Genomic DNA, 13,022 nt, shown 5'->3' with positions numbered 1-13,022 from the left:
AAGGTGAAGTGAATATAGCATAAATATTATAATTAGAACTATGTAGATAGAGGAGGGAATATAAGGGTAAGGTCATTCTAAACTAAGTTCAACAGATATAACGAAAACGAATCTAAGTTTTTGAAATGGATTTGCCACCAGAAGAAAAACGGATAATTACTGCTAAGGAATAAACAACAAGATAGGGGCTCTTGCCTAGCTTTTTTGGCCAAGGCTATTGCTCTTCGTAATGACCTTTTTTTAGCCTGGGATAATAATATCTCTCATATTTTTATTAAAGGTGATAATCTAACTGTTATTAATATTTTGCAGGGAAATTTCAATTGCCCTTAAAAAGTGCAGCTGCTCATGGCCGACGTCACCAAGATTCTCGAGTCATTTGTGGCTTTTGACTCCCGTCACATTTACCGTGAAGGAAATCGAGCAACAAATTATGTTGCTTCTCTGGGCTATTCTACTCCGACACATCAAGATATTGACCCGTCTATGGACAGCAATTCTTCTTATTTTTTACTTTTTGACAAATTAGGTTACGATCTTGTGAGAAGACGTTCCTAATTTTCCCTGTATTTCACTTTTCAAAAAAAAAAAAAAAAAAAAAAAAAAAAAAAAAAAAAAACAACATAGGCATAGAATTAAGGGACAAACGAATCAATAATCATACAATCAAACTACTTTTTACGTATCATTAGACTTGGATCTAATAAATTCAATCGTTAGTTCGTTAATCTTTTCAGACTCCTACTTGTATTGTATTTGTAATCAATGAATCTATCATGTTGCGTTGATAATCATAAATTACTTGTACATTAGCAAAGTAACAAGGCCTTAAACCACTCAAAAAAAGGTCCGTAGTTTTTAAGGGGATACCCCTAAGACATTCTTGCATACGCAACGGTATCATTGATTTATATGTATTTTTAATTTGCTCCAATGGATCGGACACACTACCTAAGTACCTATTACCTGAGGAAGACCTCTTGATGCAGTGGCACAAGAGGTCGCCTCGCATCCTCGAGGTGCGAGGTTCGATCCTCACCAACGACAAATTCCACCTCTTACCCTTCTAGGGCATTGCCAGCTGGGTATCCTATGATAGGAGCCTTCGACTAGGGCCCAATTGACCTTACCGTGTGAAAAAAAAAAAAAAAAAAAAAAACTATTACCATCTGATAAAGAATGAGACCCTTGTTGCACTAGGCAAGGTCCAATAAAAATTCACCACTAGCTATATGCACATATCATCTACTTAAAACAATTTTGTTTTTAACTAGGCATTTTCTTGTTCTCTTCTACTTGCAATATTCTCTATTTTTTTATTTTATTTTATTTTATTTTATTTTATTTATTTTTTTTATGTTTGTCATGACATAACTTTAACCATTAATATTTATAATTATGTATTTGTAAGTTTGTTTGTTTTTTTTTTTCCTGAAATTATGCTTTTCTTTTAGTATGTATATACATCTAAGAAATGTAACTAAAGTTGATTATGTTAATAATCTCATTATGAGGATTGAAGTATATTTTTCTGTGATTTGGACTGGACATAAACATATAATATGTACTTCAATCTTAACAAATGTCATTTCAAGTTCTAAACAAATTAATCAAATAAAACATACCGATCGAGTATACATTTTAGTAATTTACAATTCCAAAATTCATCTGCTGATGTGTGGGACAAAATACAAGTTCCCTTGTTACTAGTTGTTAGTAACTTGTTTTTTTCGGATGCAGACATATGAGCTAATAATAGTTGAGCTCATAGTTTCATTGGTTGTTACTAGATACTTCACATGCATATTACATTAATTGTTCATGTTTAGTGCATTGATTAGATTTTTACTATTCTTCACATGCATATTGTGAATTATATTCCATATGTTTTATCTCTATGTAGAATGCACTTTCGTTTTTTGACACTGAATAATACATATGATATTGTAATATACTCTTTATATTACTCGTACACTTATGTAGAATGCACTTTTATTTTTTGACACTGAATAATACAGATGATATTGTAATATACTCTTTATATTACTCGTACTCTTGTGAATGCATTGAAATAAAGTTTCTGTCTACACTTTAAAACAGTAGGATTTTTACGCACTATTGATAGATTTTACTTCCTCGAAATTTTAAAGTATTGTTTAACACAAACTAAATTAAAATTGCTATAAAGAGCCTCATTGCCTATTTGTAAATAAGAAATGAGCCAATTTAATTTTCTTGTGTACAAAGAATATTTAGATTCATTTTTTGCAAATTAACACACAAACTAGTGCCTTTTGCGCTATGCCTTTTACGTTTTTTTTTTTTTTTTTTTTAATCATAAGTTTTGTTCATCCATAAACCTCAAATGTAATATATTGTATGTATATTTCTCATCCCGCTATTTTTTAAATGCGAAAATGAACTCAAATATAATAAATCAATGCAAGAAATCAAGATCTCCTTGTGAAAAACCGAGTTTACTATAGTGTACATAGACCAACTTAAATAAAGGCAAGTGTATCATATAGACATTCTCCTTAGTCTTTACAACCCTAATACTTCGTAGTATTTGCACGTGAAAAATAAAGGTCTAGTCTAAGTATGTTATATAACACTTAGTAGACAAGTCAACCATGAAACCGTGTTGATGCAATGCAAAAATACCTGAATCATAAAATGTTGACTTTATGACTTAACAAATAACAAATTACATATGTATGAAAAAGAAAAAAAAAAAAAAAAAATAGAGTTTGACTTGGTTACACCATAATAATCGATCTTACTTAATACTTGGAAAGTTGAAAAACTTGTACTAATTCTAATACGGAGTACTAGTATTAATTAGGTAATACGCCACTTTCTTAATATCTTTTACACTTTTCTTCATTTTTAGACTTAGTCTTATGTTTTGAGATTTTTAGATTTAGATTAGAATAGAGGTGCGTATCCTTAAAACATACAAATTGCCAAATTGCCTTGATCTATTGCATTTTGCACGTTTAAGAAACTATACGTGTCTACATTTTTATGGAATTTGATTGGAGTACAAAAGATCATCTTATGCTTTCTTTGATTCCTGTTATTATAAGTTTTACGTTTTGCTTGTCAATGCGCACAACTTTGATCATTTATAATGAAACCTTAATTATATAGAGTGTTAAAATTACTTTAAGAGTACTTTATATTAATACATCATTAGTGGTTGTAAATTTGTAACCAATATATATACAGGGGAATAACATTGTAGATAAAGATGTCACTCATTTGAGAGGAGCATAAGCGGGAATTGGTGAAGAGTACAAATAGGATTTTAATGATCGACGGTAGATTCGTTTACCAAGTTTACATGTTTCAATTATCTTCAAATATACTCTTGTTTACAAAAATCACAATCATTGTTATTGTTTTAAGCTCTTTCATGAAAATGTAAGGAAAAGACAAGAACTACTCCATAAGACATTTTACATTTTTACTAGTCAGACATTGTTTAGTATATTTGATGCGTTTGGTAAATACTACGTTGTATGGAGTATATACCACTTCGAAAAACAAACAAGATAAGAAAAATTCCATTTTATTTGATTTTGTTTATTTTCACTTTAGCCTTGAGGTTAGCAACAATGTACCGAATCGTGTTTTAGGGATACACACACACAAATTACAAAAAAAATAAAATAAAAAAACCTCAAGGATTGGGCCAAAATGGCAGGCCTACAAATCAATACTTAGGTTTTAAATCACATAGTTGGAGTCCAATTTCACTTCAACCAAATTTTAGGCCAAAAGTTGGGGCCCAGACCAAAAACCATGCTTGAACGTTCACCCAATACTTTTTCGAGATGATGAGCATGGTGGACTCTAGTCAAGTTTAAGGCTCTGCATCATCAACATATTCGTAGTTCAATATTCTATATCATTTTTACTGACACGGAAATGCAAATTAAGAATAGTGACATATAGTCATATACTACCTCTGTTTCTTATTATTTGCATCAAATGAATATTTTATGTCTCACAAGTAATACTCATTTATTATAAATAATAAAAAAATGGAGATAACAAATAAAATTTGATTCCAAATCTTGGATACTTTATAAACATACCAAATTTACTAATGAACCTCATGAATATTCAACGCTCCATACTTTAAACCTGTTTTCAACAATCTCCACACGCTAGCTACTTTAATATGGACACTAAAGGGCACATGCATAACCCCCTAAATTAGGCCCGTATCCTCCTTGACTACTTACTTTTTAAGTTAACAAAAGTCAAAATAAAGCAAATTGGTTGTTTTAACATCAAGAAACGACCATAACTCGTTTATAGCAACGAGAAACAACCTCTTATTTCATTTCATAACTTCCAATCACATTTTCAAGCACATTTTTCATCCAATAACCCCAATTATAAAGTTCATAACAACCCTCAAAAACCAAAAATATTCACATTTTTTCCAATATGAAACCATCCATTATTACAAATAATGTTACACCAAAGCATAGTAATGGTAAAAGATTTATCATTTCTTGTTTCTTCATCATTTGTTTTCTATGTACATTAGCTTCAATCAATGAAATTAGATATGAGAGCTTGTTAAATCTAAGCAAATGTGCTTTCTCTAGAGCGCCTTCTCTTCTTTCTAACTCGTCGTCTATGGATTCATTTCCACTCTCTTTACGTACAATCAAGTCATTCCCTTCATCGGATGATGAGATTCGAGTTCTTGTAGGGATTTTAACGTTACCGGATCAATATCACAAGCGACATTTCCTAAGGATGATCTACGGAACGCAATCACCGGAGGGTGCTAGAGTAGATTTGAAGTTTGTGTTTTGTAACTTAACAAAAGAAGATCAAAAAGTGCTTGTTGCCCTAGAGATTATGCGTTATAATGATATTATCATCCTTAATTGTTCGGAAAACATGAATAAGGGTAAGACTTACACTTATTTTTCAAGTCTCCCTAGTATATTTAATAACAATGAGGGTCCATACCCTCCTTACCATTACGTCTTAAAAGCCGACGACGACACGTATTTTAGGTTGGATAATTTGGTCAAGTCCTTAAGGCCTTTGCCTAGGGAGGACTTGTACTATGGATATGTTATCCCGTGTCCTAGTATGGACCCGTTTGTTAATTATATGTCCGGAATGGGTTATTTGGTATCATGGGACATAGCGGAATGGATCAAGGAATCGGATATTCCGAAAGCCCATCTGGAGGGTCCGGAAGATAAAATATTTGGAGACTGGATGCGAAACGGGCATCGTGGTAAGAACCGATTTAATGCAAAATGGTCGATGTACAATTATCCGGAGCCTCGCACAGGGTGTACCCATGAACTATGGCCGGATACAATTGCTGTGCATCTTTTGAAGACACAAGAGAAGTGGATTAAGACATTGGAATATTTCAATGTTACCAAAAATATTAAGCCATCTAAAATGTATCATATACCTTAAGACGTTTTTTGTTTTTTTTTAAAAAAACTATGATTTTGGTCATTCTTTTCATTTATTTCTGCCCATTTGTTGATGTAGCAGCCCATTTGAGTATATTTTGATAATTATACATAATTTTTATTCCAATTTTGAGTTGATAACTTTTGTACTTCTATTTACAAAGCCCGATAATAAATGAAGCAAGAATTCAATTTGATAGTCTTTCAAAATAATGAAGACGTATTTAATATGCATAATGCCTAGCTAATTTACCCATCCTACACGGTACATCAATAGGTGAGTTAGTTTTTTACCTAACAATGTAAAATTGTCTAAAATCTTAGTACCTAAATGATATATCCCGTGTACTAACATGATTAGTTGAATACAATCATAGTGTGCGTTAAGTTTGTTCTTGATAAAGAATACATGTTTAGCTATATTAATTTCAATTGACTGAAACTTAATTAACATCATTGAATCAAGATGAATACAAAATGAATAAAATATGAAATAAAATAATGAGCTTGCTTTAAGTTGTGACTTAAGAGGACTTTTGCGTTAGTGCTAACGTAACAAACTCAACGACGGTGCACGGTGATAAGGGGCCAAACCATATAGTGAGGGTGGGTGCAGGCCTATAACGTGACAAGTTGCGGATTATAATGCAAATTCACATGAATTGTTATGCTTAAGTTTTCTAACCTTCTAATACAAAGGTGAGGTTAATTGGGGTGGGTTGGGGCGAATGCATTCCCAACTCTCCCTAAAAATTTTCATCCCCAACCTTATTTTGTAAAAATTCCAAATCTATCATCACTTTATTATTCACAAAGGTCTACATACCCAATTCTTATCACGTTTTAGGCCTGCATTTACACATGTATATGCACACAATGTGTGTATGAAACTCATATGCATAAGTAATCTTAACCTACCAATGTAATGCACAAGAAGTACTTTGTATTAGCTATGTAGGGATAAGCTAGTGGTCTCAAAAACCGACCCGAAAATAAAAAATCAAAATCTAATTTCAACTTGTATAAATCCAATAATTTAACACAACTCAAATTTAAAACAAACTCGATTCGATCTAATATCACTAAACTTGACTCGAACATTTAAATTAACACATCTAAATAAGCATCTATGTAGGCCTTAATACCATTAATGTCTTGGCCCAATCGGCTTAGCCTGACAAAATTTTGGTTGGAATCAGGCAAAAAACATTGGCCTTTGTTAGAATTTTGGCAATATTTTTGCAAAAGCTATTTTGGCCTTACGCCTAAGTCCAATCCAGATTGGCCCAAATTTCTTGGGTTGGTGGGAAAAAGTTCTTCAAAATTTGAGCCATGCTGAATTTTTATTAATCATGTTGTAATTGTAAATCAAACTTGAGTAACAATTCTAAAATTCTTAATTTTTATTTGAACTTATTTTTGTTGAAATCGATATTTACAAACTTAGGCCCTTTTCACATTTACTTAATTTCAGTTCAGTTCAGCTCCAATCAATTTAGTTCAGTTCAGTTCAGTTTCAATCAGTTCAGTTCAGTTCAATTCAGTTCAGCTCTTAATTTCCCTCTCTCATAAAATACTCATTTCAGCTCAGTTCAGTTCAGTTTAGTTCAGCTCCAATCAGTTCAGTTTAGTTTAGTAAATGTGAACATGCCTTTATTTTACCCAAATGTATAGTTGTAATTTACACTAGATGACTAGAATTTGTTGGATATACCAAAAAGTGAAAATTAATCAAAAGGCAGGGGACTAAACGTCTCAACATACAAGAGTCACCGGAATGTAGATCTAAGGATACAAGAAGATTAGAAGAATACATGCTTCTAATGTTCTTACTACACATTTTGACATCCGATAAAACCCAAGCGATTTACCCATTTATTGACTTTAAATAATGAATAAATTTAATTCACTCGAACAAGTTTATATAAAATAAGTGAAAATATAGTGACAATTCTAAAATTATATTATAATCTTAGTTGAGGTGACGGTGGCATACTAAAATGATTACTCTACATGATCAATTCGATGATCAAATCTTATAGGATTCATTTGAGAGATTTTCAAGTTAACTAATAACATGTACGTGATACTACCCACTAGCTAGCTAGTTTTACTCAATTCCCAAGTCCCAAGAAAATTAGTGTTGGAGTCACATTTACACCTCCACGTAACGTTGCATGCATGCAAAATCAACACCACTCTTACACGTATACTTACAAACTGCCACCTTACACTTTGAAACCGCCACTTATCAACAACTAACTAATAACCATTTCTACCCACAAAACCCTAATAAAATAGTAAACAAAATCCAATTTTGCAACCTTCAACCAAAAAACCAAGCAAAAGTAATATAGCATAAATAACATGATAATAACAAAGAGCTCAACATCATGCGTTACATTTTCATTATTATTAATCGTTACACTTAATTACATCGTATTTGTTAGAGCTCAAAACTATAGTAAATCTAATTCACATAATAATTATATCTACCAAGTTACCGAAGATAGGAATTTAGTAGGAGTTGAAGGTAAGTTTGTGAGTTTTATGCGTGAACATGGGAAGGAGTATAGTACAAGGGAAGAGTATGTCAAGCGGTTGGCGATTTTTTCGAAAAATTTGGTCCGGGCCGCGGAGCATCAGGCGTTGGACCCCTCGGCGGTCCATGGGGTTACGCCGTTTATGGACTTGTCTCCCGAGGAGTTTGAAACCGCGTTCATGGGCTTAAAGCCCAATTTTGATCGTCATAGTGGTTGGGGTGCGAATGGGGCCTCCGCTGATGCGGTGACCCCTAGGTTAGATGTTCGTGGGTTACCTAAGAGCTTTGATTGGAGGGAAAAAGGGGCTGTTACTGATGTCAAGATGCAGGTATATGCATGCTTAAATTAAATTAATTTCTTTTGTTTATTAGTAATTTTAATGTGGATTTTTGGAAGAGATGAGTTCATGCTAAGGTACAATGTTTATATTAGTCCCAACTAATTATGTTTGTTAATACTTCATTTTGACAATTTATTGACACTTAGGATTTGAGTAGAATACAAGGATTTGGATTAGATCAAACTATAGTTTTTTTGTTTCCATTAACTTAATTTTCAATTCCTTTGATTGCAATTGATAATATACTCCTACAAAGGAAATGAGGAATAGTTCAGTTGGTTAGAGCTCTCCTACGATTTCAGGAGATTTTAGAATTGATTCTAATCACTCGCCAAATTTCGAAGGGGCAAATTGAACACCCATTTTTTTGGCCCAAGTTAGGTTGTTGCACTGCCCAATCGAACAATTGTCCTAGACATACTATTTACGGAGTACCTTTTTATTCAAGGCCATCTTTGCATAGAAATTATTCAAATTCGATACAACATACTCCATACAAGTATATACTTCTTCATGGCTTTAGGATTTTTATATATACTACAGTACCTCTGTTAATTTTTAGTTGCAACAGGGAATTTTTTTATGTCTCACAAATAGTACCCTTTTGTTGCAACTAAAACTTAACAAATATACGTAGTTGGAATGCTTAGACTAGTTACGACTTACGTCATGTGTTAGTAAGGGATTTTTGATGTAGTGAATCTCAATCAGGGAACGTGTGGATCGTGTTGGGCTTTTAGCACAACTGGAGTTATTGAAGGAGCTAATTTTATCGCGACAGGCAAGCTTTTAAGTCTCAGTGAACAACAGCTTGTGGATTGTGATCATAAGGTAATAAGCTACACGATTAATTAACAAGTTACGGAGTACATATTAAAGAGTAATTACAAAATTGTCATTACTAATAAAGACCGGGATTAATTTCTGACTTGATAATGTGCTTCTTAATAATGCTGGCTAGTGTGACGCGAGCAAGAAAACCGAGTGCGACAGTGGGTGTCGTGGTGGTCTTATGACCAATGCCTATAATTATTTAATGGAGGCAGGAGGCCTTGAAGAGGAAAAATCTTACCCTTATAGTGGCAAGCAGGGCAAATGCCAATTCGACCCTGACAAGGTTGCCGTCAAAGTCGAAAACTTTAGCACCATCCCGGTTGATGAAGAACAGATCGCAGCTTATCTCGTTCATCACGGTCCTCTTGCAGGTATACCGTCTTATTGAACATCCGATATATGTTTATGCTTCGATCTACTGAAAATGATGTAGAAATTCACAAAATGCACAACCATTTGTTACAAAAGTTTTCAGAGGGAACATTATTTTGTTAATGTGTTTTCAACTTGGTCTATAAATATTATCTAATTTGAATATGGTACCACCATCTCAAAACAATAAAATTAGTCATTTTGAAATATATGCTCAACTCTGATGTGGTAATGTAGTTCGATAAATGAATTTATCGGTACTCATATAAGTATATACTTACGTTACTCCCTTCGTGTTTTAATAAGTGTTATAGTTTGACTTTTTTTACTATTCACATAATGACTTTTACTATTCACATAATGACTTTGATTTGATTATTTTACTAATATATAAAAAAACAAATCTTATTGTATAAGACATTGTTAGATTCGTTATAATCTATACTTTCACTAATATATAAAAAAACAAATCTTATTGTATAAGACATTGTTAGATTCGTTATAATCTATACTTTCATAATATAAAATTTCCTATGATTTTACTAACATATAATTAGATAAATTAATGGTCCGTGTTTGGTCAAAGTGTGACACTTATTAAAACATGGGGGAGTACTATTTTGACTTGTAATAAGAATTTTTAATGTGGCCTCATGAGATCGATTGAAGTATGATTTTTGTTGGTTATCATGTATGTAGTTGGATTAAACGCTGTGTTCATGCAAACATACATTGGTGGAGTATCGTGTCCCCTGATATGTGGTAAGCGAATGATAAACCATGGTGTTTTGCTTGTCGGTTATGGGGCAAAGGGCTACTCCATTCTGAGGTTCGGCTACAAACCTTACTGGATCATCAAAAACTCATGGGGCACAAAATGGGGTGAAGACGGATACTATAAATTATGCAGGGGCCACGGTATGTGCGGGATGAATACAATGGTCTCCGCGGTTGTGACTGGAGCCTAGTATTAATATGTAACCATTTGTGATTTGTCGCTCTATTTTAGTAGCTTGAATGCTCGAAACAAAAGTATTTAGCAAGCTAAGCATGGTTTAAGGTTGTCATAATTTAGTTCCACTAGATTAAATTTCCTTTCACATAATGGTGCTAGTTGTAACTTGTAATATAAGTGCAGTTTTTGCTGCATCGTTTGTTCTGTTTTTGCATCTTTGCTGGATGTTTGTTTTGTAATAAGTGAAGAATCTGAAAACTTATTTGCTCGAGAATACTCTTATATAATGTTCTTAAGCAAGCTTTAATGTTTTCCAGCATATTTTTCAAGCTATTATTCATGATTCATTGAACATGTTTGAAAATTCACCACTATTTTTTGTGAAACCAATATTGGTTCTTCTTTAATCATCAGCAACAAAATAATAGAAAACATGCATTGTTCAAATATTCTTTACATCGATCCATTTACAATGTATTTTTTCCGTGTATTATCATGATATGATAGATTTTCATATACATTTAAGACATGTTTCTCACCTATAGTTTTCCTTGCGCCATATCTAGCACAAAAAACTAATCTTCAATATATTATTCTTCTAATTATATTTATTTTCTGTATAACACCCTTTTTTGTCAATGGTAAAACCCTCCTCCACCTCCTGCTAATGACTTTCATCCTTCTCGACTCTAAGGGGCTCCATCTCAAAACGATCATCATCTATAATTAAGCACGTAAATCGATTTATAGCATTATGTAGCACATTTTATAAGCCATTTGACATTTTTTAATTAAAAAGCAAAAATTATCCATACCTTCTCTCTACCCTGGTACCCTCATCTCGAGTGAACACCCTTCTTAGTTGTCAACCTACGTCACTACCTTCTTTCTTGCTAGCAAGCTCGCGCTCTCAGCCCTCCCTACCCAAACAACCACAAAGGGCACAACGTACATCCAATTGTCCACAAGAGCACAACCACTTTCCCTCTTAGTTGCTTTGTGACCCTGAGGCGGATTAAGAATACTAAGCTTGGAGGGGCACTCGGTGAATAACTAGATTAACCCTGTGCAATGCACGATTTTAAAATAAGAATTGAATCATAAACTTTTAACACGTATTGAAAGAAAATAACTTCCTCATTTTTCCTAACTAATTTCTAATTAAATATGAATATACAATTCCTAAAAGTGCATAATTTTCATTTTTAATTAAGAAATTTCAATTAAATTATATTATTAACTATTGTTAACAACTCATAAATAACTAAACAACATAATATGGGTAGAAAACCCAAAATTTAAAATTTAAAAAGGAAAAAGATATATACAGCCCTTAGGGCTGCATATAAGAAGCTAAAAATGGAAAGAAAAGACAATAAATAAACATTTATTACACCGATTTACTCGTAAATTGTCGATAAATTCCCAACTTAATATTAAAAAAGGAAGTATATTAAATGCTTATATGCAGCCTTAGGGCTGCATATAGTATTACCCTTTTAAAAATTAAAAATTCAAATGGAATATATTTTTAAAGTTATGTTAAATATGGTAGCTTAAAAAGGAAAAAAAAAACATCATCCTTACATATTGGTGGGAAAAAATTAAATAAAAGTGTGACACGTAAACAATGATGACATCAACGGTTGTTATTTTAGTGTGTGTATATATATATATATATATATATAAGATTATGCAAACGTAACCTTTTATATATCATCAATATAGGGAATTTGAAACTAAAAAAAAAAAAACTTAAAATAATTTTGGTGGGGCCTGTGCCACCTAGGCACCCACATAGATGCATCATTGGCCTTGTCGCAAGCTCTTAACCCATCTTAACAAAAAATAATCCCTCGATCCATCCCTTCTTTCCATAATGCATAGTTAAAAACTTAAAATGGGATGCCCTTCATTTGTATATTATACTATACAGAGCCTTGCCATTCTAGTAGCCAAACTTCAGCACCTCTACTCTCAATCATCCCTCAAACTTCATTTGTATATTATATGACATGCGAAAGATAAGTAGACAAATTTTAAGATGCAGCTAAAAATTAAAAAGATATGCAAAAATGTAGGATCATGGTGGTCGATGATAGGAGGGAGTATGACACCTAAAAAAAATCCTTTTTTTGAAATTTTGAATCATTAATAGATTAAAAAAAATTTAGACATGCAAGTTAATGTTAAACTTTATTTTATAAGAAGCTCACAATATTTGCCCTAATAATCAAAATTTGATTACAGGTTTGAACATTTAAAATCATCGTTTTCAAGGAAATACTAACTTAACAGAAATCAATTTCGAAAATAATTTTGACTCTATAAAATAAATTAAGAGGTATTTTGTGGGAGGGAAAATAAAGAAGAAAAAAAAATAGTTAAAACAAACCTAATATGGATTAGGGTATACGTTAAGAGGACCAAGTGTATAGAACACAAGCTCCATCCTCTTCCATTTTATTACTTCTATAAACTAGGTTTTTATTGATGCGTTGTTTCCTTTGTTA

The 13,022-nt window shown here is 32.4% G+C and overlaps 2 protein-coding genes across 2 annotated transcripts; both read left to right on the top strand.

Moving 5' to 3' along the window:
- The first annotated feature begins 4,447 nt into the window (after window positions 1-4,447).
- On the top strand, window positions 4,448-5,466 carry LOC145578710 (beta-1,3-galactosyltransferase pvg3-like). The gene has a single exon (XM_081636010.1). It carries the CDS (start codon window positions 4,462-4,464, stop codon window positions 5,464-5,466), a length of 1,005 nt encoding a protein of 334 aa, XP_081492136.1. The 5' UTR covers window positions 4,448-4,461.
- A 2,366-nt stretch (window positions 5,467-7,832) lies between these two features.
- LOC145577657 (putative cysteine protease RD19D) lies at window positions 7,833-10,537 on the top strand. The gene is made up of 4 exons (XM_081635136.1): window positions 7,833-8,336; window positions 9,060-9,179; window positions 9,310-9,553; window positions 10,254-10,537. Exons 1-4 carry the CDS (start codon window positions 7,833-7,835, stop codon window positions 10,520-10,522), a joined length of 1,137 nt encoding a protein of 378 aa, XP_081491262.1. The 3' UTR covers window positions 10,523-10,537.
- Window positions 10,538-13,022: the final 2,485 nt, after the last annotated feature.

This window comes from Chenopodium album, chromosome 14 (assembly GCF_948465745.1).
Source record: "Chenopodium album chromosome 14, dcCheAlbu1.1, whole genome shotgun sequence".
In the NCBI taxonomy this organism is placed as follows: domain Eukaryota; kingdom Viridiplantae; phylum Streptophyta; class Magnoliopsida; order Caryophyllales; family Amaranthaceae; genus Chenopodium; species Chenopodium album.
Note: the sequence above shows the minus strand (reverse complement) of the source record. Positions and strands in the feature narration are given on the sequence as shown.